Raw genomic sequence first — 27,290 nt, forward strand, 5'->3', positions numbered from 1 at the left:
CAAACTTGAAGGCAAGGTTAGTGGCAGGATTTAAGCAGTATGCAGGAACAGAGTGATGTTGGCTCCAAGTCCACAGACCCTCAAAGTTGCCAGATAAGTTGATCGGGTGGTTAAGGCTTATGATGTGTTGGCCTTCATTAGTTGCAAGGGCAGGGGAATTAAGTTTAAGAGCCATGAGGTAATGTTGCAGCTCTATAAAACTGGTTAGACTAGACTTGGAGTATTGTGTTCGGTCCTACCTGCTTTGTTATAGGAAGGATGTGAAAGCTTCAGAGATGGTGCAAAGGAGATATACCAGGATGCTGCCTGGATTAGAGAACATTTCTTATGAGGAAAGGTTTAGTAAGCTAGAGTTTTCCTTTTTGGAGCAAAGGAAGATGAGTGGCAACTTGATAGAGGTGTATCAGCTTATAAGAGGCATAGATAGAGTGGACAGCCATTATCTTTTTCCCACAGAGGCAATGGGAAATACCAGAGGACAACCATTTAAGGTGAAAGGAGAAAAGTTTAGGGTAGATGTCAGAAATAGTTTTTTTTAACGCAGCGTGGTGAGTGCCTGGAGCTCACTGCTTGGGGATGGTGGTAGAGGCTGATACAAAAGGAACACTTTAAAGACGCTAGATGGCACACGGTTGTATTAAGAGACTTCCCATCAAGATGGTGTCAATGTATAGTGCTCCTTCAGTTGACATCTTCCAGAGAGCTCACAAAAATGTCTTTTTTTACTTCTTTTACGTCTACTTTTCACCTTGAATGTGTTTCTGAGACTGTTAGAGCCTGCGATTTACAGTTTGAAGATCCTTTGAGTGATCCAGTGCTTACTGTCTCTGAGAAGATTCCAGGAAGCGAGCATGTACTCAGATGGCCTTGATGTGAAGAAATTTCGAGACAGGGTGTGAGCGAATGTTTGACTCTGTTTTGCTGGTTAAAGTGCCCATTAATCACTGATTAAAGCGTCGAGGAAGATTGAAACATCGAGGCAAATGCAGAAGGCGAGTAAGGGCTCAGTGCTGACTGCCTTCCTTTTGATTGCTGCCGGAAAAGGAATCTGTGTGTGGCCTATTGCTGCGTGGTTCACTGTGGCAGACGAGTAGGCTGTCTGCCTCATGGTGTCCCTCGTTTTTGATGAATGTTAGTGATATCGTAAGATGGTATTGTGGTTCTGTGTTTATAGATTGGACTTCTATGTTTTTGGACTGAGGACTTCTTCAGACTTAGTTTTTATACTTCGTGTTTTTTATCGCCCGTTCCTTTTCTGTTTTGCTGTGTGAAGGGAGAGTGTGCGTTAATGTGTTCTGTTGTGTTCTTTTTGAGCGGTGGTGGGTTGTTTTTTGGTGGTCGGTGTTCCTTTTCCTTGGTGTGGGGAGAGGGGTTTTTGGAGTTGATGAACAGGATGCTGTTCTTTTTTTTTTGCAGAGGGGGTGTAGGTTTGATGTTACACTCTGAACAAGTCTTTGTTTCGTGGCTATCTGGAGAAGACAAATTTCAGAGTTGTGTATAAGTACATGCTTTGATAATAAATGAACCATTGAACAATGGGGGGTTATGAACTGCGTGGAAGGAAATGGTTAGATTGATCGTGGAGTAGGTCTCATATTGTGCTATACTATTCTATATTCTATAGTAACCAATGACGGTTGAGTAAGTCTGTGTTCACATTCTTTGTACTATTTACCTGAACCTGGAGAAGAAAGTTTGTGTTTGAATGTTGCTCGTAGCTTGATCTGACTTCCTGCCACACCTTACTGAGCTTCTGAACTGACTGATATTACTTCCAGTAGCTTCACAATAGCTGATAGGAAAATACATCTTTATCCACATTTACAATCTCCCAATGACTCATTTGTTACCTTAGTGCTATCAAATTTGTGATCTTCATTTTATTCTATGTAAAGTAGGCTGCTTCTCAGTAGGTAGCTTAACTGCCAAGTTGAACTTGTTCTAAATAATTTTCGTGCATCCTCTTTCGGGAGTCATTGATATGGATATAAGTTGAAATTGTATGGTATCTGGGCATACAGCCACAATTTATTTTAGCTTTCGTTTCCACATGCACAAAGAGTGTTCCATTGTTCCATGTGGTGTAGGGAAAAAGGCATAGAACTTAACATTTGAGGATGAATGTTTGAAGACCTGATTGTATTGAGGTCAGTATAAATGCCATTGCAGGGGGAAAATGAAGTGATCAGGGAAGAAAAGGTGTGACCCTGAAGGGAAAGCTATAGGAATGGATTTGTAGGGTGTCCTTATTTAGCTACATTATGATTAGTCAAAAATGTATACAATATTTTATGGTAGGAATGTTGCTGTATTTGAAATGAACCTCATAATTTCAAAATAATTTTAAGCAACTGGCCTTTAAGCATCCCTCTGGCCCAGGTTTTCATAGAAACCAACTCGTATGTTGTGATGATATTGGGTTTGCTGACCATGGAATTCTAAATTCAAATGAAGATCTTAAGTCCTATCCAATATCGATAGATAAGGGTGCCCTCACTAAAGGGAGATTATACTGTAACTACCTAATCTTCAAAGAGTAGTTCACTTCCTTGTCTATCCTCCAAGGTGAGTTTAGCTGCCAATACCCACTATTTATGCAGTGCCCCCCACCAAGGAGGAAATACAGTAGCATGCAAAAGTTTGGGCACCCAGGTCCAAATTTCTGTTACTGTGAATAGCTAAGCGAGTAAAAGATGAACTGATTTCCAAAAGGCATAAAGTTAAAGATGACACATTTCTTTAATATTTTAAGCAAGAAAACTTTTTTATTTCCATCTTTTACAGTTTCAAAATAACAAAAAAGGAAAAGGGCCCGAAGCAAAAGTTTGGGCACCCTGCATGGCAGCACTTAGTAACACCCCCTTGGGCAAGTATCACAGCTTGTAAACGCTTTCTGTAGCCAGCTAAGAGTCTTTCAATGATTGTTTGGGGGATTTTCACCTGTTCCTCCTTGCAAAAGGCTTCTAGTCCTGTGAGATTCTTGGGCTATCTTGCATGCACTGCTCTTTTGAGGTCTATCCACAGATTCTCAATTATGTTTAGGTCGGGACTGTGAGGGCCATGGCAAAACCTTCAGCTTGCGCCTCATTGTGGATTTTGAGGTGTGTTTAGGATCATTATCCTGTTGTGGAAGCCATCCTCTTTTCATCTTTGGCTTTTTTACAGATGATGTGATGTTTGCTTCCAGAATTTGCTGGTATTTAATTGAATTCATTCTTCCCTCTATCAGTGAAATGTTCCCCGTGCCACTGGCTGCAACACAAGCCCAAATCCACCCGCGTGCTTAACAGTTGGAGAGGGGTTCTTTTCATGAAATTCTGCACCCTTTTTTCTCCAAACATACCTTTGCTCATTGCGGTCAAAAAGTTCTATTTTAACTTCATCAGTCCACAGGATTTGTTTCCAAAATACAGCAGGTTTGTTTAAATGTTCCTTTTAACCTTTTGAATAGAACTTTTTGGCTGCATCATCGAGAATCTGTGGATAGACCACAAAAGAGCAATGCATGCAAGACGGCCCAAGAATCTCACAGAACTAGAAGCCTTTTGCAAGGAAGAATGGGCAGAAATCCCCCAAACAAGAATTGAAAGACTCTTAGCTGGCTACAAAAAGCGTTTACAAGCTGTGATATTTGCCAAAGGGGGTGTTACTAAGTACTGCCATGCAGGGTGCCCAAATTTTGCTTCGGGCCTTTTTCCTTTCTTATTATTTTGAAACTGTAAAAGATGAAAATAAAGTTTTCCTGCTTAAAATATTAAAGAAATGTGTCATCTTTAACTTTATGCCTTTTGGAAATCAGTTCATCTTTTACTCGCTTAGCTATTCACAGTAACAGAAATTTTGACCAGGGGTGCCCAAACTTGTGCATGCCACTGTATTACTAGCTAACAAAGTTGTTTAAACACAGTTCATTTATTTTCAGTGATAGGCAGTTAAATAGTTAAATCCAAACACAATTCTTAAAACGCATCTAAAACTCAGAGGATTTCTATCTTATAATAGACTTCTAGATTGCAGACCATTTCTAAAACTCAATTGATTTTTCAAATCAAGGTATGATTCCTATAAGTCAAAAAAAATATACCCCAGGAACCGTAGATGAATCAGTCGTCCATCGCAGATGTCAAAGGCAGAGGACTGGATTCTCGTGTTTCTGTAATTTTTCTTGATGTTCTTTAACAATTCCAAATAAGTCTGAAATGGTGGCTACATTTTTGTCCTTTCTCTGCCACTTGGGTGATATCATGTGTGATATTTTTTCAGATACCTTTTAACACAGTGATGTAAAAGTTTACGGAGATAGAGATCCCAGGTGCTCGCAATTAATGCTCTGAAGCTGACTCTTTGTGCGCACAAACTTTTCAACTTGTACCTGCTTGTGCAACTGGACCACTCAATTTCCACACTTGCAGACCCCATTGAGATTGGATTATTAACGCCCCCTCCTCATCACCATCAGCATAGGTGCGTCACAAGGCTGTGTGCTCAGCCCCCTGCTCTACTCTATACTAATAGAAACATAGAAAATAGGTGCAGGAGTAGGCCATTCGGCCCTTCGAGCCTGCACCGCCATTTATTATGATCATGGCTGATCATCCAACTCAGAACCCAGCCTTCCCTCCATACCCCCTGACCCCTGTAGCCATATCTAACTCCCTCTTAAACATAGCCAATGAACTGGCCTCAACAGTTTGCTGTGGCAGAGAATTCCACAGATTCACCACTCTCTGTGTGAAGAAGTTTTTCCTAATCTCGGTCCTAAAAGGCTTCCCCTTTATCCTCAAACTGTGACCCCTTGTTCTGGACCTCCCCAACATCAGGAACAATCTTCCCGCATCTAGCCTGTCCAATCCCTTTAGGATCTTATACGTTTCAATCAGATCCCCCCTCAATCTTCTAAATTCCAACGAGTACAAGCCCAGTTCATCCAGTCTTTCTTCATATGAAAGACCTGCCATCCCAGGAATCAATCTGGTGAACCTTCTTTGTACTCCCTCTATGGCAAAGATGTCTTTCCTCAGATTAGGGGACCAAAACTGCACACAATACTCCAGGTGTGGTCTCACCAAGGCCTTGTACAACTGCAGTAGTACCTCCCTGCTCCTGTACTCGAATCCTCTCGCTATAAATGCCAGCATACGGTTCGCCTTTTTCACCGCCTGCTGTACCTGCATGCCCACTTTCAATGACTGGTGTATAATGACACCCAGGTCTCGTTGCACCTCCCCTTTTCCTAATCGGCCACCATTCAGATAATAATCTGTTTTCCTATTTTTGCCACCAAAGTGGATAACTTCACATTTATCCACATTAAATTGCATCTGCCATGAGTTTGCCCACTCACCCAACCTATCCAAGTCACCCTGCATCCTCTTAGCATCCTCCTCACTGCTAACACTGCCACCCAGCTTCGTGTCATCCGCAAACTTGGAGATGCTGCATTTAATTCCCTCATCCAAGTCATTAATATATATTGTAAACAACTGGGGTCCCAGCACTGAGCCTTGCGGTACCCCACTAGTTACCGCCTGCCATTCTGAAAAGGTCCCGTTTATTCCCACTCTTTGCTTCCTGTCTGCTAACCAATTCTCCACCCACACCAATACCTTACCCCCAATACCGTGTGCTTTAAGTTTGCACACTAATCTCCTGTGTGGGACCTTGTCAAAAGCCTTTTGAAAATCCAAATATACCACATCCACTGGTTCTCCCCTATCCACTCTACTAGTTACATCCTCAAAAAATTCTATGAGATTTGTCAGACATGATTTTCCTTTCACAAATCCATGCTGACTTTGTCCGATCATTTCACCACTTTCTAAATGTGCTGTTATCACATCCTTGATAACTGACTCCAGCAGTTTCCCCACCACCGACGTTAGGCTAACCGGCCTATAATTCCCCGGTTTATCTCTCCCTCCTTTTTTAAAAAGTGGAGTTACATTAGCCACCCTCCAATCCTCAGGAACTAGTCCAGAATCTAACGAGTTTTGAAAAATTATCACTAATGCATCCACTATTTCTTGGACTACCTCCTTAAGCACTCTGGGATGCAGACCATCTGGCCCTGGGGATTTATCTGCCTTCAATCCCTTCAATCCCTTCAATTTACCTAACACCACTTCCCTACTAACATGTATTTCACTCAGTTCCTCCATCTCACTGGACCCTCTGTCCCTTACTATTTCTGAAAGATTATTTATGTCCTCCTTAGTGAAGACAGAACCAAAGTAATTATTCAATTGGTCTGCCATGTCCTTGCTCCCCATAATCAATTCACCTGTTTCTGTCTGCAGGGGACCTACATTTGTCTTTACCAGTCTTTTCCTTTTTACATATCTATAAAAGCTTTTACAGTCCGTTTTTATGTTCTCTGCCAGTTCTCTCTCATAATCTTTTTTCCCCTTCCTAATTAAGCCCTTTGTCCTCCTCTGCTGAACTCTGAATTTCTCCCAGTCCTCAGGTGAGCCACTTTCTCTGGCTAATTTGTATGCTACTTCTTTGAAATTGATGACTGTGGCTAAGCACAGCTTCATTGCCATATTTAAGTATGCTGACAACACCACTGTCGTTGGCTGAATCAAAGGTGTTGACTCAACATACAGGAAGGAGACTGAAAATCTGGCTGAGTGGTGCCACAACAACAACCTCTCAATGTCAACAAGACCAGGGAACTGATTTTTGACTTCGGGAGGAGAAACAGAGGTCCACAAGGCACTCCTCAGTGGAGGATCAGAGGTGGAGTGGATCAGCAACATTAAATTTCTTGGTGTTATCAGTTCACAGGATCAATCGTGGATCCAGCACGCAAGTGCAATTACAAAGAAAGCACAGCAGTACCTCTACTTCCATAGAAGTTTATGAATAGTTTGCTTATCTAAGGTTTTGACAAACTTAGAGATGTGAGGTGGACAGAATATTGACTGGTTGCATCATGGCCTTGTATGGAAACGCTAATACCCTTGAATGGAAGAGCCTACAAAAGGTAGTGGATACAGCCCAGTTCATCCCAGATAAAACCCTGTCCATCCATGAGTACACCTACACGGAGTATTGTCATAGGAAAGCAGCATCCATCATCAAACATCACCCACCATTCAGGCCATGCAGTCTTCTTACTGCTACCATCAGGAAAGAGGTATAGGAAGGACCCTCGCCACCAGGTTCAGGAACACTTATTACCCCCTCAACTATTAGGCTCTTGAACCAGAGAGGATAACTTCACTCAGTTTATCATTGAACTGTTCCCACAAAATAAAGACATTTTCAAGGTCTCTTCATCTCATGTTCTCGGTATTTATTGCTTACTTATATTATTATTATTATTATTCTTTTTTTCTTTTTTTATTTGCAGTTTGTTGCATCTTGCACATTGGTTGTCTTCCATTGATTCTATTGTCCTTTGTATTTATTGTCAATATCCGCAAAAAAATGAATCTCAGTATTTTATACGGTGATATTTCTGTACTTTGATAATAAATTTACTTTGAACTTTAAACTTGTTAATATATCAACTATTGATATGCTAAATTATAATCTACTCTTCAAACTTCCTTGAACTAAGCAACTTAGCCAGTCTTGTCTAGTTTGAAATATGCCAAATTAAATAACCCATTATCTTGTACTGCTCCTCTTCAGCAGTTAGACCAAGTTCTGTGGGCCAGCAATTCTGTGGCTCTTGTTTTCAAAGGCTTTTTTTTTACTTCAAACTGATTACTGTTTGCTGTTTACATTAAGAACTGAGGAATGACTTCCGTTTACAACAAGAAGCTGAACAAAGAATATTAGTTGAAAGTTTAACTTACTCAAAAACATCATTATGATCCTTAGTAGTGGCAGCTGCCAGTGTTTAGAAAATTGAGCTTTGCAAAAAACAAAGCTTCCTGGACCAAAAGGCAGTGAATATTGTCACAATGTATAGGTATTCTATATTGTTCAGTTGGTCAATTAGTTCTCTGCCCTCACCTTCAGTTGCTTCCTCAGAAAACTGGTACAATTGAATAATTGACAGATGAATGAGTAAGGTAAATAATAAATCCATAGGAAAGGTCAATTTGGAACAGAAATCTTGGGAACCAGTGACAGCTGGACACCAGAACACAAACTTAAATGGCTTATATAGATCTAAGTAAGGAAGTTGTTCGCATAAATTCTTGGAGTCTATTGTGTGTCCTTTCCAACTTCCCTCAGTCAGTTTGTGATGCTGAGCAGGAAATTAGCCCTTAATGTTCTATATTTTTATAATAAGTGAACATAAAGCTTATTGATGTGCCTTCACCACTCTCCTCATACAAATTGGTTTCCATCATTTCAGTAGCTAGCAAAATATGGATTTTATTAGGGATTGCTTATTGTACCATCCAACAGCAGGCACCAGTGGTCTGTGACACATCCACATGCTGCACTAAGCAGCATTATATGGGGTGAATTGTGCTGCTGAGATGCTGTAACAGGCCCCTGTTCTTTTAGCTGACTATAGCAGAGCAATAGCCAGGGAAGACCACTTTTGATCCCTATCTCATGTGCCAAGAAGTGTGTCATTTGAAGAATCACTGAGATATTCCGGATAGCTGCTCAAATTATCATAGTGGTCAGCGAGCAAGATCCCTGTCGCTCACCATGGTGTCATGGAGCAAAGGGAAAGGAGATGGCTTCAAAGTTGATGCATGAAAGTTACTTGGTTCTGATCCTTGTCTTTAGTGCCTCTATGCTGTAGTGCCAAACTGTATTGGTCTCTGCTGTTCCTTTGGATTCATCAGCTGCGTGGAGAGGGGGAGCCTGCTGCATGGGCAATGACTTACTCTCCATGTCATACTGCCCTGGCTTGCGTATCACATCAACAACTAGGATGTAATATCCATGGTTGACCCCGAGTAATGGAGGTCTTCAAGTGCTATTTGATGCTTACTGTGCAAGATTTGCAGCTGAAAAATGAGACCTTAATTCACATTTTCCTAATTGGCTTAAAATACTGCTATCTTTTCTGTTCTTGGATACTGCATACAATTTCTATTAGAAGTATTGATGTTAAGCAAGGCACTGGATCCCTTTTTGGATTTTGTTTTATAATGTCACTAAAATATTGTTTTTTTTTGTTACTAATATTTACCATTGCTTGGCTATTTTGTCAAAAGATCAAAACAAAACTGAAATGCTTGAGATTTGGATTACAAATTACAACAGGAGATAGAAAAGGCGTGTCAGAAGAGGCACTAAAGACAAGGATCAGAACCAAGTAACTTCTGATGGTAATCATTGGGGATTTTAACATGGAAGTGTACTGAGAAATCAAGGCCAGTACTGAACCTCAGGAGAGAGTATTTGCAGAATGTCTGTGGGATGGCTTTTTAGAACAGCTTCTTGTTGAGCCCACTAGGGGATTGGCTTTGCTGGATTGGGTGGTGTGCAATCATCCAGAGGTGATAAGAGAGCTTAAGGTTAAGGAACCCTTAGGGAACAGAGATCGAGTTCTCTTTGAAACTTGAGAAGGAGAAACTAAATTCCAGTGTGTCGGTATTTCAGTGGAATAAGGGAAATTACAATGGCGTGAGAGGGGAACTGACCAAGGTTGATTGGAAAGGGACTCTAGCAGGAAGGACAGCAGAGCAGCAATGGCCGGAGTTTCTGTGAAAAATGAGGGAAGTGCAAGACAGATATATTCTAAATAAGAAATTTTCAAATGGAAGAAGGACACTACCGTGGCTGACAAGTGAAGTCAGAGCCAAAGTAAAAGCAAAAGAGAGGGCATACAAGGAAGCCAAAACTAGTGGAAAGATAGAGGATTGGGAAGCTTCTAAAAATTTGAGAGGGAAAAGATGAATTATGAAAGGAAGCTGGCGACTAATATCAAAGAAGATACTAAAAGCTTTTTTGCTTATATTAAGGGTAAAAGAGAGTTGAGGGTAGATATAGGACTAATAGAAAAGGACACTGGAGATATTGTAATGACAGATGCAGAGATGGCAGAGGAACTGAATGTGTATTTTGCATCAGTCTTCACAGTGGAAAACATCTGCAGTATACAGGACATTCAAGAGTGTCAGGGAAGTGAAGTATGTGCAGTGAAAATTACGACTGGGAAGGTACTCAGGAAGCTTAATAGTCTGAGGGTAGATAAATCTCCTGGACCTGTTGGAATGTACCCTCGGGTTCTGAAGAAAGTAGCTGGAGAGATTGCGGAGGTATAACAATGATCTTTCAAGAATCGATAGATTCTGGCATTGTACTGGATGACTGGAAAATTGCAAATGTTAGTGCGCTATTTAAGAAGGATGGGAGGCAGCAGAAAGGAAACTATAGACCTGTTAGCCTGACATCAGTGGTTGGGAAGTTGTTGGAATCGATTGTTAAGGATGAGATGACAGAATACCTGGAAGCACATGACAAGACATGCCAAAGCCAGCATGGTTTCCTGAAAGGAAAATCCTGCCTGACAAACCTACTGAAATTTTTTGAGGAAATTACAGACAGGTTGAGACAAAGGAGATGCAGTAGATGTGGTGTACTTGGCTTTTCAGAAGGCCTTTGACAAGGTGCTGCACATGAGGCTGCTAAGCAAGATAAGAGCCCATGGAATTACAGGGAAGTTACTGACATGGGTGGAGCATTGGTTGATCGGCAGAAAACAGAGAATGGAAATAAAGGATCCTATTCTGGCTCGCTGCCAGTTACCAGTGGAGTTCCTCAGGGACTGCTGCTTTTTACGATGTATGTCAATGATTTGGACAATGAAGGCCTTAGATAGTTTAGGGGAATGGGCAAAGAAGTGGCAAGTGAAGTAGAATGTTGGAAAGTGTATGGTCATGCACTTTGGTGGAGGAAATAAATGGGCAGACTACAAGGGGTGATTGATAAGTTTGTGGCCTAAGGTAGAAGGAGTCAATTTTAGAAAACCTAGGACACTTATTTTTCAACATAGTCCCCTCCTACATTTACACACTTAGTCCAGCAGTCGTGGAGCATACGGATCCCTTCTTTGTGGAAGTCAGCGTCTTGGACCTCCAGAAAGTGGTCCACAGCAGGGGTGATTGATAAGTTTGTGGCCTAAGGTAGAAGAAGATGAGTTATTACCTTCAAACTTTCTGCATAATCACTCAAAGAGTTGAACTGCACATGCATGTAACGAGAGCTGTATAACTCATCTCCTTCTACTTTAGGCCACAAACTTATCAATCACCCCTCATATTATTGAGATGGGGAGGGAATTCAAAATGCAGAGATGTAAAGGGACTTGGGCGTCCTTGTGCAGGATGCCCTGAAGGTTAACCTCCAGGTTGAGTCGGTGGTGAAGAAGGCAAGTGCAATGTTGGCATTCATTTCTAGAGCTTAGAATATAAGAGCAGGGATGTGATGGTGAGGCTCTATAAGGCACTTGTGAGACCACACTTGGAGTATTGTGTGCAGTTTTGGGCTCCTTATTTTAGAAAGGATATACTGACGTTGGAGAGGATTCAGAGAAGATTCATGAGAATGATTCCAGAAATGAAAGGGTTACCATATGAGGAACGTCTGGCAGCTCTTAGGCTGTATTCCCTGGAGTTCAGGAGAATGAGGGGGGCTCTCATAGAAACATCCCGAATGTTAAAAGGTCTGAACAGATTAGATATGGCAAAGTTATTTCCCATGGTAGGGGAGTCTAGGGCAAGAGGGGACAACTTCAGGATTGAAGGACGTCCATTTTGAACAGAGATGCGAAGAAATTTCTTTCGTCAGAGGGTGGTAAATCTGTGGAATTTGTTGCCGCGAGTGGCTGCGGAAGCCAAGTCAATGGGTGCGTTTAGATTAGATTAGATTAGATTATGAGGACACGCAGTCTTCTTTTATTGTCATTTAGTAATGCATGCATTAAGAAATGATACAATGTTCCTCCAGTGTGATATCACAGAAACACAAGACAGACCAAGACTGAAAAACTGACAAAAAAAACCCCACATAATCATAACATATAGTTACAACAGTGCAAGCAATACCGTAATTTGGTAGAGAACAGACCATGGGCACGGTAAAAAAAAAGTCTCGAAGTCTCTCGAAAGTCCCATTATCTCACGCAGACGGTAGAAGAAAGAAAACTCTCCCTGCCATGAGCTTCCAGCGCCGCAAACTTGCTGATGCAGCATCCTGGAAGCACCCGACCACAGTCCGACTCTTGAGTCCGTCCGAAAACTTCGAGCCTCCGACCAGCCCTCCAACACCGAGCACCATCTCTGCCGAGCGCTTTGACCCCAGCCCCGGCTGCCAGCAACAGGCAAAGCCGACGATTTGGGGCCTTCCCCTCCAGAGATTCTCGATCGCAGAGTAGCAGCGGCAGCAAACCGGGCATTTCAGAAGTTCCAGATGTTCCTCCATGCTTCTCACGTCTGTCTCCATCAAATCCGAATTGTGCACGGCCTCCTACTTACAAATACCGATATCATTCACTGGAGAGGCCGCGCAGAGTTAGATAGGTTCTTGATTAGCCAGAGCATCAAAGGGTATGGGGAGAAGGCAGGGGAGCGGGGATGACTGGAAGAATTGGATCAGCCCATGATTGAATGGCGGAGCAGACTCGATGGGCTAAATGGCCTACTTCTGCTCCTGTTTCTTATGGTCTTTAATTATCTTAATAATGTCTATTGTGAGATATTCCTGGTGATTCACAGACTTGTTTCCGATGCTGGGTTGTAAACATCAGGGTGGTCCTTGGTTCAAGCCAAGCTTGTTCTAAGTCAGTTGCTCACACAGCTGTTTGCTACTTCAGATAACTGGTGTTCTTTTGCAGGAAAGGGAGATTATGAAATTCTGATCTGATTGAAATCATAGAAGCATCGTAACACTGGGAATTGTTCTGACCATTATGTCTCCACTGGTTCCAGTCCGAGCAACCCTGGCAATAGCAATCCCCCATTCCTTCCTTGGTCCTCCAAATTATTTTCCCTCAATTCCTGATCAAAATTTGTTTGATTCTATTGTCACCCTTACAAGCAGTAAGTTCTACTTCCTAACTGGTGCCTTTATATTTTTATCTTGCTACTTCTGTCCAAAACTTCAAACTGCCCCAGATCCTTGAATCATGAGCTAACAGGAACATCTCTCTTTTTGTCCTGTTAAAATCAGTCATGATCCTGTATACTTATGTTAAATCTGATCGTCATCCCATCATCTGTGCTGGAGCCAGATTTTGGCATTGGTGGCTTATGTATTAAATACACTAATTTTGACTGTTAAGCTAATGTGAAAACTGTCTGCTTATGAAGTACTCTTGCCTTATCATTGATATTCTGTTCCTCATGTTCCTATAGTTGTACCAAGAAATATCCAGTACTGTGCAAAAGTCTTAGCCACATAAAGCGAAGATGCTGTCAAAAATTATGAGAAGTTTCTAAATATCAAAAAATTTACCATGAAAAGCAGTAACAGTAAAAAACTAAATGAAATCAATACCTTTAAAATTGCATCAATTCTCTTAAGTTCACTGTCGTGCCTTTTATTAGAAAATCAGCTGATGGGTTGTTCCAAGCATCTTGGAGAACCTACCACAATGTTGCAGACTTTGGCTTGCATCTGTCTCTCCAGGTAACCCCAGACAATGTCAATGATGTTGAGATCAGGGCTCTGTTGCAGAACTCCTTGTTCTTCTTTTTGCTGAAGATACTCTTTTATGATCATTGCTGTCATTATCCTGCTGCAGAATGAAATTGGCATTGCATGATGGATGAGAATCTGCTCGTACTTCTCAGCATTGAGGATTCCATTAATTCTGACCAGATCACCAAATCAAATGAATGTTTTTAAATCTAAAATTTGCCGTTTTATACTGACACACTAATGCAGAAGACAAAAAATAATAACCTGAAACAAAATTTATATAAAAAATCTAGGGTGCCTAAGACTTTTGCACAGTACTGTATTTGTATGAAGAATATAATTAATAATTTTTTCATCTTCCATATGCCAAAGCATTTGCAGCATATGGGTTAATAGAAGCAGCTGTAGGATGGAGTTATGGGGGTGTGGGGGAAGTTAAATTCCAAGCTAGAATCAAGTCATTCATTTAATATTTCATGAGGCGGCCTTCTCCATGTTTCTGTGAAAAATACGTTACTCACAAATGTCTTCGGTAATGAGCTCTTATCCATTTTCTGATTTTTTTTTTTCCCCCCCTTTCCAGGAGAGGATCCATGCTAAGTACAGCGATATTTGTGTTTGCTGCAACATCGCCACTGAATGGCTATTTTGGAGGGAGTCTGTATGCTCGACAAGGAGGTACTTTAAATGTCTGATATTTTTGCAATTTCCCAGTTTTCCCTCCTGGGTATACAGATTGTATTTGTATTTCAAGTGTTTCACTATTAACCAATTAATATGTGAACTAAAAGAGTGAAATTGACATGCCCCTCTATCATCCCAAGTTTTTGTTTACTTGTTACTTGTAACAAGTCTTTCATAGCCTTCCAGCACAAATCTTCTTTGTTTTGCAGATTGGAGCTTCCATTTCTTTATTGCTTGTTGATATTTATTACCCTACCCAAATATTACTTGTTTTTAGTGCCCCCTCCCCATATTTCCACACGACCATTTGTACGTTTGGTTACCCAATCTTTTTCACCTTACTTATCTGTGAACATGTGCACAGTTTCAGTATTTGTATTCCTTAAATCCTTCCTACTCTGCAACCTAATATGCTGCTGCCTCCTCTACTGTTGTCCAACAAAATCCCAAAATGCATCATCTTGCACTTAATCAGAACTAAATTCATTTGATAGCACTCTGTCAAACTGTCCGTCTTGATTTACGTTCTTTATAGTATTAGAAAATTCAGTGAGTAAATAAGATAAATAGTAAAAATCCCTTTCTCGTTTTAAGGGTATCAGGAGCCAAAGGACATAGGTTTATGGTGTGGGGAAGTTTTAAAAAGGATTGAGGAAAAGAATATCAGGAACATGCTGCCACAGCAGGTAGTGGAGTCAGATACAAGCACAATGTAGAACATAGAACAGTACAGCACAATGCAAGTCCCTCGGCCCATGATGTTGTGCAGACCCTTTAACCTAGTGGTTGCCAACTGCTTGATTGCGATGGACTGGTTGATCTTTGAGACTTTCCCAATAGATCCTGAAAAAAATGAAAAATAAATACACAAATACTGTTGTAATGTGAGCATTATAAAAATAAGTAATACTAATTAGGATAATGGTAATTTTAGCAGTACTTCCACTACTGAAAGCTGTTTGTACAGAGAGATTGTTCCCAGGTTGCGGGGTTTTAGGGTTTTAGTTCCGTTCTTTCTGCCTAGTGCACATGTGCGTAGCTCCCCCGCCATGCACCGTGGTAGAAAAGACTGGAAGTAAAACCCTGCAACCCAGAAATACTATCATAATTAGTATTACTTATTTTTATAATGCTCACATTACAACACCTTTAATTCTATGTTTCATTATTTAATTTTATTTCAACACGAAAAATAAATGAATAAAAATTGACTGTTGCACTCAGTATGATGACTGAAGCTGAATACTTTCTGCTAGTTCCCTGAAATTTGGCTCATAACGACAGGCAGCCAGTTTGAGACAGTCTGTGAGGTGTCTGTCAGTAAGTAGGGTTGCCAACTGTCCCATATTAGCCGGGAGATCCCATATATTGGGCTAAATTGGTTTGTCCCATACGGGACCGCCCTTGTCCCATATTTCCCCCGCTGAGGTAGAGCGTTCCGATGAAACTTTTTGTAAGTGGACATGGCGTAAAGTGAAGAAGCAATTACCATTAATTTATATGAGAAAAATTTTTGAACGTTCCCAGACCCAAAAAATAACCTACCAAATCATACCAAATAACACATAAAACCTAAAATAACACTAACATATAGTAAAAAGTAGGAATGATATGATAAATACACAGCCTATATAAAGTAGAAATAATGTATGTACAGTGTAGCTTCACTTAACAGAATCGGGAAGATTAAACCAAAACCGATATGTAGAAAAAAATCGGCACCTACACGCATGCGCATACAGGTGCCCACACAAGGCTTCATGGTCATGGTAGTCTTTCTCGGGGTAAACACGAGTGTCCCATATTTGACTGCTACTTTTGTCCCTTATTTGGGAGTGAGAAAGTGGGCAACCCTATCAGTAAGACAGCTCCTATACTTAGATTTCATAATTTTCATCCGTTGCAGCACAGCACCCTCGCAAACCTCCTGACAGACCGAATATTTGAATGGACAGTTTCCTTTGTTAGATTGAATGTTGAATCTGCCACGTTTTTCAGGTGTTTTGTATTGGTAAACTGTTACTGAGACACTAGTATAAGTTTCAGAGGTACACAAGATAATGACATCACTGTTTTTTGTTTCCCAGTTCTTTTACATTTGGGGAATGTTGGAATTTAAAGGGGGAGAAGTGTTGTAATGTGAGCATTATAAAGATAAGTTAATACCAATTAGGATATTGGCAATATAGCAATACTCCCGCTATGGAAAGCTGTTTGTAAACAGAGGTTGTTTCCGGGGTTGCGGGGTTTTACTTCTGGTCTTTTCTGCGCTTGTGTGTATAAGCCCCTCCGCCGCATTGGTTTTGCCGTCCCAGATAAAGTTGTACCTTTGGACATGAAGTTGTCGAGTGGTCCTTTTCAAAGTAGGAGTTACTGCAAAAGGTATGAAGTATTGTAATATTCTTAAAGAAAGACAATTATGGCCTGTTTGATATGCTAGTTACAGTGTTTTCTTGGTTGAATTAATTTGAAAGTTTGACAAAAGCATTTTATGTAATTCAAATACATTTAACCCAAATAAAAGGCGTCAAGTTGGAAGTACAATGAGTTGTTTTTTCTCTAAACAATTTAGTGGCTAGATCTTGCCTTTCACTAAGGCTGAGGTAGGGGATCTTGGGCTTAAAAAGGTTGGCGACTACTACTTTAACCTATTCCAAAGTTAATCTAACCCTTCCCTCCCACGTAGCCCATCATTTTTCTCTTCATCCATGTGCCTATCTAAGAGTCTTATGTCAGTAATGTATCTGATTCTACCTCCACACTATGCACTAACCACTCCAGGTGTGTGTAAAAAAAAGAGAGAAACCCTATACTTTCCTCCAAACACCGTAAAGTTATGCCCTCTTGTTTTAGCCATTTCTGCCCTAGGCTGTCCACTTGATAAATGCCTCTTATCATTTTATCCACTTTTATCAAGTCACCTGTCATCCTCCTCTTCTCCAAAGAGAACATAGAACAGTACAGCACAGGCTCTTCAGCCCACAATGTTGTGGTGAACCAATTAAATTCAGAATCAAATAGTCATCTAAACTAATCACTTCTGCTAATACAATATGCATATCATTCCGTTTCGCTCACATTCAAGTGCCTATCTAAACATCTAAGGTCCCTAATGTATCTGCTTTTACCATTATCCCAGGTAACACATTCCAGGCACCCGCCACTCTGCGTTTTCAAAAATAAACAACAACAATTTGCCTCTCGTATCTCCTTTGAACTTACCCCTCTCACCTTAAATGCATGCTCTCTAGTATTAGACATTTCAACCCTAGGGAGAAAGATACTGTCTACTTATCTGTGAGTCAGGTTTACTATCAGTAGCATATGTCTAGAAATTTGTTGTGCAGCAGTAGTACAGTGCAGTACATAAAAAATTATAAATTACAATAAGTATATATGTGTGTGTATGTTAAATAATGATAAGTTAAATATTTTAATATAAATTAAATAATAATGCAAAATAAGAAAAAGTGTGGCAGTGTACTTGAGTTGTTCCTGAAAAATTGAGTATGTCTTCAGGCTCATGTACCTCCTCCTTGATGGTAGCAATGAGAAGAGAGCATGTCCTGGGTGATGGTTGTTGGCTTTTTGGGGCATCACCACCCTTCAGAGGTCTTCTGGATGCTTGGGAGGCTAATGTCCATCATTAATCTGTCTGAGTTTACAACTTTCTGCGGCTTTTTCCGATCCTGTACAATGGCCCCTCCGTACCAGATGGTGATAGAACTAGCTAGAATGCTCTCCATGGTACATCTGTAGAAACATGCTATAGTCTTTGGTGACATACTTAAGCCTCCTCGAGCTCCTAATATAATACAGCTGGTGTCATGTCTTTGTAATTGCATTGATGTGTTGGGTCCTGGATAGATCTTCAGAGATGTTGACATCGAGGAAGTTGAAACCTCTCACCCTTTCCAATGCTGATTCTTTGATGAGGATTGGTGTGTGTTCCCTTGGCTTCCTCTTCTTGAAATCCACAATCAATACCTTGGTCTTACTGACATGGAGTGCAAGGTAGTTGTTGCAACAGCACTCACCCAGCTGATCTATCTCCCTCCTGTATGCCTTTTATTATCATCTGAAATTCTGCCAATAAGAGTTGTGTCTTCGGCAAATTTATAGATGGCATGTGAGCTGTGCCTTGCCATACACTTATGGGTGAAGAGAGAGTAAAGCAGTGGGCTAAGCACACATCCCTGAGTCATGTCAGTTTTGATGCCTCTCATAACCTTATAAACCTCTATCAGATATCCTCTCAGTTTCTGCTGATCTAGAGAGAACAACCCAAAGTTGTCCAACCTCATTATAGCACATGCCGTCTAATCCAGGCAGCATCCTGGTTAGCCTCTTCTGCAAAGCCATGGCATCCTTCCTATAAATAGGTGACTAGAACTGTTGCAATAGTGACGAGGTGATAGTTAAAGAAAAGGGGTGACTTGTCAGGCCACACTGTTACTTGAGTTGCAAGCCTTGTCATAACACTAAACAACACTGGCTTTCTGTTGAGTGACATTGACAAAAATGAGATAATGTAAAGAAAAGCTGGATTTTGTTAACGCAAGATTTGCATTTATTGCAAGTAACCCTGATTGAAATTGCTAATTATAAACGTGGAAGAAGTCAGTTGAATACCTGCATGTTTTACAAAGCCATTCTTCAGATAGACATCACTGATGTAATGCTGAAGCACTGGACGATTAGAATGTATTTGAATTTGGTCCTACAGTTTTATACTTCATGTGTATAAAATCATGACTGGTGCACATAGGGTGAATGCATACTGTCTTTTTCCCAGGTTTTGTGTATCAGGAGCTAGAGCGCATAAATTTAAGATGAGAGGGGGAAGGTTTAATAGAAACCTGAGGAGCATCTTTTTCACCCAGAGGATGGTCAGTATATGGAATGAGCTATAGAAGTGGTTGAAGCAGTTACATGAATGGCATTTAAAAGGAACTTGGACGCTGCATGGGTAGGAAAGGTTTAGACAGATAGGGGCCAAACAGAAGCAAATAAGACTAGCTCAGATGGGAATCTTGATTGGCATGAACCAGTTAGCTGAAGAGTCTGTTTATGTACTGTATGACTAATGATAATAATATCAGTACTTCTTCATCCACTAGGTGGTGCAAATGCACTAATTTTCTTCTAGTTTCTAACAGCCTGATTGGCAAAGACATAGGCAAAATACTAGTTTCCCTATTAACTCTTGCTGTATTAAGCATAGCCTGGAAATACAGGTTTCCCCCGCCATCCGAAGGTAGAGTGTTCCTATAAAATGGTTCATAAGCCGAAATGTTGTAAAGCGAAGAAGCAATTACCATTTATGTATATGGGAAAATCTTGTGAGCGTTCACAGACCCAAAAATAACCTACCAAATCATGCCAAATAACACATAAAACCTAAAATAACAGTACCATATAGTAAAAGCAGGAATGATATGATAAATACACAGCCTATATAAAATAGAAATATTTTTCCACAATCATTGCTGGCGCAGATCTCCGTAGCGAAAATCTCACGCAGGTGCCGTCGGCAGAAAATCTCACACAAGCGCTTTTGGCAAAAACATGGTGCAAGCGCTCTCCAGTAACCTTTAAACTATGAAGCTGCCAAATCATACCACATAACACGTAAAAATACACAGCCAATATAAAGTAGAAATAATGTATGTACCGTGTAGTATCACTTACCGGATTTGGTTCAGCACCAAGCACACTGATGATGGTGCGTTAGACTGAGTTGTCACAGGCTGGGTGGTGCAGTGGCCCCCACCCTCCGGGCCACCAACCGATACATTGCCGCGAAGCACGCAGGGGTCCAGCGGTAGCCAGGACGCACCCAGCACATCTTTAAGAAAAAAGCCGAAATAAACATGCTAATTAATTAGGTGCCGCCCCACACGTAATTAATTAGCATGTTTATTTCGGCTTTTTTCTTAAAGATGTGCTGTGTGCCTCCCGGCTACTGCTGCATTCTCCGCGAATCAGTGCAGTATCTGTCCGGGGCCCGGGTGTTGGGGTGGTGGGACACGGGGGTGTTATCTCATTGTCGATCAGGGAAGGCAGCTCATTTTCTCCTATGGCTGCCCGCCTCGATGTCGAAGGTCGAGGTTCATCGTCTGCTGTGGCTGATGTGGAAGGCTTGCTTGACTGCTGAGCCTCGCGCATTTTTCTATCATACAGTTCTTTGTAAGGACTCAAAGAATCTTGCAAATATCCCCTAAACCTATGTCTCCTTTCAAAATTAAAGTCGTACTTTATCATTACTCATTCGGTTTCGATTGTTATCCTTTCCTCTTCCAATTGCATCAGCTCTTCTTCTATCAGTTCTTGGTCATGGGATGCCAAAACCTCTTCAACATCATCTTCGTCAGCTTCCACAAGCCAAACTCATTTTGTCCTTGCTTCGTTCACCACGATCGAAATGCTTAATTATGTCTAGTTTTACGCTAAGTGTAACACCCTTACGAGCTCTTTCAGGCTTTTCGGACACCATAGAACTCATCTTGCAAACGACTGCTCACAGGCTCGTGTTAAAGCAATGCTGGCGAGAATGCCGTTACGAATCTGGGGAGAGCGGCTGCTCTGGGCGCGCGCTGCTTTTATCGCGCGCTGAATTTTTTCCGTAATAGTGAAAACATCTTCTGAAAGTGAAAATAGAGTACTAACGTAGGTCTTTCGTAACAGTAAGGTTTCGTAAAGTGAATGTTCGAAAAGCGGGGGACACCTGTAGTGACTTTTCTAAGTCTTCACTGTTTATTAGGTGGTTTTTCAAAATTTAAATGTGCATACATTCTTACCAGGAGCTGACTGTAACTACCTTCAGTTTTATGTCGAAATGCAACTGATAGAAGAGACAGAATATCTCAAATTATTCATTTGTGTGAGTACATGAGGCCATTCAACCTATAGTGTCAGAAAGCAGAGTGGAACTCTGTCTTTTACAAAAAAAACCCATGCTCTGACTTACTAATAATATGATAGTTTTCCCTCAAATTTTCACATAAGTCATTAAAAGAGAAAGTTTTTTTGCTTGATAAATACCATAATACACTGGTACCAACCATCACTAAATCATCTGTAATATTCTGATTTCCCCCAGAATAGTAACTTATTGTTCCTCCCCTCTGCAGAATTTACTGCTGGGTTTGAGTTTGCAGCTATTGCTCACCCTTTTGTACAAATTGCCCTTGATGGAAGAGTAAGAACTCTGATGATTCCTGGAGCAACTTAGAGGGAGCCGAGTGGAATCTTTGTTCAGGGAAAAAGTACAGAGAACTTGAGTCATCCTTGTGGCAGAAGTTAGGAGCAGGAGGGCTATAGAGATGGAGGTCTGAAAAATTGATGGGTAGGCTTGGTATCTGAGGGATGAGCTACAGGTGTAAATGAGAAAAAAATAATCAGGATTAGAAGAAACTTGGTGTAATTGCTCCAGGAGGAAATAGAGACCCCAGTGTTCAATCTCCATCAGGTAATGTCAGAGAGATTGGAATGTATATGATGAAAATGCTTAATAAGCTGTAAGGCATTTTAAGTCATCTTTGGTTTTGAGGTGCTTTGTAAATTTAGATACTGACATTCTTTTTTAAGTTAATATTATCCTGCATTAGCTCATAAGAATATGACTCCAAAATACAAACCATAAGGATAAGATTCTGCAGATGATAGAAATCCAGAGCAACAAACACAAATTGCTGGAAGAGCTCAGCAGGTCAGGCAGCATCTCTGGAAATGAATAAACATATTACATTTCAGGTCGAGAACCTTCATCAGGACTGGAAAGAACGGGTGAAGAAGCCTGAAAAAAAAGTTGTGGGGGTGAAGAGGGTTGGAGAAGAAGAACAAACTAGAAGGTGATAGGTAAAGCCAGGTGGGTGGGGGAGGGGGATAAGAGGCTGTGAGGTGTTAGATGGAAAAGATAATAAGCTGAAGAAGAAGAGAGTGGACCATGGGAGAAAGGGAAGGAGGAGGGGCACCGGGGGAGGTGATAGGCAGGTGTGGAGGAGAAAAGAACTAAGAAGGGAGCCAGAATTGGGAATAGAAGAAGAGGGAAAAGGGATGGGGAAAATTACTTGAAGATGAGAAAATCGATGTTCATGCCATTGGGTTGGAGGCTCACTCCAAAATATAAATCTTTTACTGTAGTTTAATACTAATGTGACTGAAATTAATATTGAATTTGCGCTTTTTTCCCATTTAAACAGGCAGAAGATGGATAAAACAAATGTTCATTGGGGCTTTTCTGATCCCAGCTATGGTGTGTGGAACTGCATTCTTCATAAACTTCATTGCGATCTATTATCATGCATCCAGGGCTATTCCTTTTGGAACAATGGTGAGCATGACAGCACTGAACACAAACATTAGAGGGTATTGGGCTTTAGCAGTGATAAGTGAAAATTAAATTTGCTCCTAGCTCATCCTTCCGTAGAAAATAATGGTTGCTACTCCTGCATGAAAATCGGTTTTCTGAATTAAAGCAGAAAGCAGGTCAGTCAGTATTTGTGGAAAGAAGAAATGGATGCTTCTGACTCTTAAGGGTCATAAACACAAGAGATTCTATAAATTCAGGGAATTTTAAGCAACTCACATAAAATGCTGGAGGGATGGGGAAAATTGATTTTTTGTTGCAAGGTTAAGTGGGGAGGAATGGATATAATAAAGAACATATCTCTGATAGAATGAGGTCATGTTGGCCATCATGCTAAGCTGTTTACAGAACCATCTGGTTGATAAAAGAACGAAGGTTGTTAGAAAACAAGGGGCTATGTCAAAACTGTAAAATGCAGGTCTGAACTGTTACAAAGAATGGAAGTCAAAAGAATGCTGGGGATACCAATCAGGTAAGGCAACATTTATAGAGTAAAGAAAACCGAGTTTGTATTGAAAGTAGATAACCTTGTATCAGGGCTATCAAGTGGAAAAAGCAAATTACAGATTGAGGACCCCTTATCCGAAATACTTGGGGCCAGAAGCGTTTCAGATTTTGGATTTTTTTTTATTTTGGAATACTTGCATCTATATAATGCAATATCTTGGGAATGGGACAGTCTGATGTGATGGAGCTGGATCGTCCACAGACAGTCGGAGTTGAATGACCGTCCCCAGCCACATCTATTACTGGGTTCTAGTGATGTGATTGGCTTCATATCCACCATCAATTACAAACAAGTGCCTGTTCCACAGACAGTACGACTGGAGGGGAAGTTTTATATAACATCTTTAATAATTTTGGTTCATGAAACAATAACGTGTACATTGAACCATCAGATAGGTAAGCTACGAGGAGTGATTGATAAGTTTGTGGCCTAAGATAGAAGGAGTCAATTTTAGAAAACCTAGCACATTTATTTTTCAACATAGTCCCCTCCTACATTTACACACTTAGTCCAGAGGTTGTGGAGCATGCAGATCTTGGACCTCCAGAAAGTTTCCACAGCAGGGGTGATTGATAAATTCGTGGCAGAAGGAGATGAGTTATACAGCTCTCATTACATGCACATGCAGTTCAACTCTTTGAGTGATTATGCAGAAAGTTTGAAGTTAATAACTCATCTAGGGTGATTGATAAGTTTGTGGTCTAAGGTAGAAGAAGATGAATTATTGACTTCAATTTCTGCATAATTGCTCCAGGAGGGAATAGAGACCCTAGTGTTCAATCTCCATCAGGTAATGTCAGAGAGATTGGAATGTATATGATGAAAATGCTTAATAAGCTGTAAGGCATTTTAAGTCATCTTTGGCTTTGAGGTGCTTTGTAAATTTAGATACTGACATTCTTTTTTAAGTTAATATTATCCTGCATTAGCTCATAAGAATATGACTCCAAAATACAAACCATAAGGATAAGATTCTGCAGATGATAGAAATCCAGAGCAACAAACACAAGTTGCTGGAAGAGCTCAGCAGGTCAGGCAGCATCTATAGAAATGAATAGACATACAACATTTCAGGCCGAGAACCTTCATCAGGACTGGAAAGAACGGGTGAAGAAGCCTGAATAAAAAGTTGAGGGGGTTGGAGGAGAAGTATAAGCTAGAAGTGATAGTTGGAATATAGTGTAGGGGTGTGTATGGTCTTGCACTTTGTTAGAAAAAAAGGTGTAGACTATTTTCTAAACTAGGAAACAATTCCAAAATCAGAGGTGCAAAAGAATTTGAGAGTCCTTGTGCAGGATTCCCTAAGGTTAACTTGTAAGTTGAGTTGGTAAGGCAGCATTAGCATTGGTCAGACTGTACTTGAGAGTATTGTGCAGACACGAGGAAATCTGCAGATGCTGGAAATTCAAGCAACACACACAAAAAATGCTGGTGAACGCAGCAGGCCAGGCAGCATCTATAGGAAGAGGTACAGTCGATGTATCGGCCCGGGACCCTTTGTCAGGACGTCGACTGTATCTGTTCCTATAGATGCTGCCTGGCCTACTGCGTTCACCAGCATTTTTTGTGTGCGTTGCTTGAGAGTATTGTGAGTAGTTTAGGCCCCTTGTCTCAGAAAAGATGTGTTAGCATTTTAGAGGGTCCAGAGCAGGTTCATGAGAATGATTATGGGAGTGAAAGGGTTAACATATGAGGAACATTTGGCTCTGGGCCTGTACTCACTGGAGTTTAGAAGAGTAAGTGATGATATCATTGAATCCTATTGTATATTAAAAGTGGATGTTGTTATTAAGCTGATGGCTTGATATAATGTTTCTGGCTATGTGGCTACTTATTAAAAGATGTTAAAATTTAACCCCATGAATATTCTAAAATCCTGTAAAATGATATTGTTATATTTTTAAATACTTAAAATTTCTTAAAGAAAATGGAATGGAATGTGCAGAGGTGTGTTGGGGACTACTATTTCCATTTGTTTAGTACTGATGACCAAAGACAGGTTTCATTCTGTTATTTCTTGGATGTAAAGGTTTCAAAGTATCACTTTGAAATTATATTTCGTGTATTTGTTAGATCTGCCATGTTACCTGAGAACTCTCCAGATTTGCCTGTCATTGGTGTGCCATGGACATGTTGTAGCTTGCAGCATGAAGCATCTCGGGAATATCTAAATGTGTAAATTCTAGGTTTGCCTGGCCTTGAGAGGCAAGAGCTAAATGAATTTGTAGTTCATGACAGAATGAACTAGATCACTGTGAAGGAAGACTTATCTTTAGGCCATTTTAGTTCAGTATAAAATACATCTGCATTATATATTTGCTGCAATTATGATACACAAGTAATGTTAGACATAGTAACTGCCTTTCTATTTCCTCTCAAAGAATATTTTAATTCTTAATGTCGAAGAACCTAAATAGTTAAACCTTGGCTTGGAAGGATATAGCTCATTAATTTTTTTCTTCTTAGTATCAGACTATAATGTCATATTCTGGCTCATTAAATGGGCTCTGGTGTTATATTTTAATTGATCCACAACACCTATTCTGACACTATACAAAAAAATTTCTTGGTTTGGAAATTTGTTTTGAATCAACCTGTCTTTTATAAATATTCTGTGACACAAGTGGTAAAACTGATTAATATCGCACACAATATTTTAGTTATTGCAGTATAAACGTGCAGCAAAATTGTATTGACCTTTAGGTGCTTGTTTTCCTCCTTTGAAGGTTGCCGTTTGCTGCATATGTTTTTTTGTCATCCTCCCACTAAACTTAGTGGGGACTATTCTTGGCAGAAACATGTCAGGACAGCCCAACTTCCCTTGCCGTGTAAATGCAGTACCACGTCCAATTCCAGAGAAGAAATGGTAAGTACAGATCTGTCAACTCTACTCAGTTGTACATTATATAATTTGAGAAAATGAGTTATGTTAAATTCAAGGCAGACTCATACAAGCAGTAGAATTTATTTGTGGGAGAAAACTTAGTAGATAAAACTGTGCTGTGGATTCTGTTTTTAAAATTGGTTGGACTTGGTGAGATTGATCACTTTTGGTCAGGGGCTCTGTCAGAATTTAGTTTTCAGTCTTGTAGGCATTAGTATATGTGGCTGTGTTGCTCTTGTGTTTTCTTGGCACTTTAAGCAGTATCTACTATGAAGGAAAACAAAGGGACAGAAGTGAAATCCTAGTTTTATTCTCACTCTGTCATGTGCACACACATGGTTAATCTTGCAATACTTAGGACTCAGCAGTTAGACTGGAGCCTACGCAATATCCATTGCTCCCGGGGCTAGTCGTAGGAGTCTTTGCTGTGCTTCAAGAGTCCTCATTATCTGCTCTTCACAACTGCTAGTCTCTTGACTTGGATGATGACAGTGTCATCATCATTCCCTTGGTTGGAACTCTCAAAGTCTTCACTGCTGAGCACCAGAAATATCACTGATCTGGCTTGCTCGGTGGGAAGTGGGGAGGTGGCTGTAAGTTTCTGGAAACTTCTCTTGGCTTGACAATTGGTGGGCTAGATGGAAGAACACTAATAGTTTCTTTTAAAGATGAATGGGTGTGTGGGGATAGGACTCTGGGTGCAACTCTCTGGACCAGGTTGACCCAGCAAACTGTTGCTCCATTTAGTCTGCCTATTTTTTTCCCTCATTTCCTAGACTGATACTTGTGTTAAATATTGAAATCAGCTGATAGATCTGCATTATGTCATTATCACCTATTCTTGTCAATAGTGTCACTAATCTGTGAGTTCAGACTGAATGTCTGACTCAGCTAGATTTTGTGGGATTTGCATCCCACACTTGGCCAAGATCAGCTTGGCCAGCCTCCCTATGATTCCCAGCTCCCTGTTCTGAGGAGCTGCTAGGCCACAGTCAGTTTTCAGTAACACTTCAATTAGGGGACAGCTTCAGAGGACAAATTTCATGTTTTCTGGAAGCTACAGTCATTATTTTGACCAATGACTTTTGGGTAAGAAGACAGATTTTGGAAGACTCGAGACTGAAGATTCTGGAAACTGGAGCAAAAGAAACTCTGGGTCTAGCAGTATCTGTGAGGAAAAGAATTATCAACATTTTGGGTGGAAAAACGTACATCAGTGTGAAATAAGGTGAAATAGCTAGTATAAAGTGAAGGGAAGTGATGAGACAGGAGATCAAGGT

General features: G+C 40.5%; 1 protein-coding gene across 1 annotated transcript in view; it reads left to right on the forward strand.

Annotated features, from left to right (window-relative positions):
• tm9sf3 (transmembrane 9 superfamily member 3) overlaps window positions 1-27,290 on the forward strand; it is a 99,217-nt gene that overhangs the window by 55,006 nt on the left and 16,921 nt on the right. Inside the window, exons 8-10 of the mRNA XM_063070794.1 lie at window positions 14,147-14,241; window positions 22,452-22,582; window positions 25,853-25,992. Coding sequence (XP_062926864.1) covers window positions 14,147-14,241; window positions 22,452-22,582; window positions 25,853-25,992 — 366 coding nt within the window. The remainder of the gene's footprint in view (window positions 1-14,146; window positions 14,242-22,451; window positions 22,583-25,852; window positions 25,993-27,290) is intronic.

Source organism: Mobula hypostoma, chromosome 18 (assembly GCF_963921235.1).
Source record: "Mobula hypostoma chromosome 18, sMobHyp1.1, whole genome shotgun sequence".
Lineage (NCBI taxonomy): Eukaryota > Metazoa > Chordata > Chondrichthyes > Myliobatiformes > Myliobatidae > Mobula > Mobula hypostoma.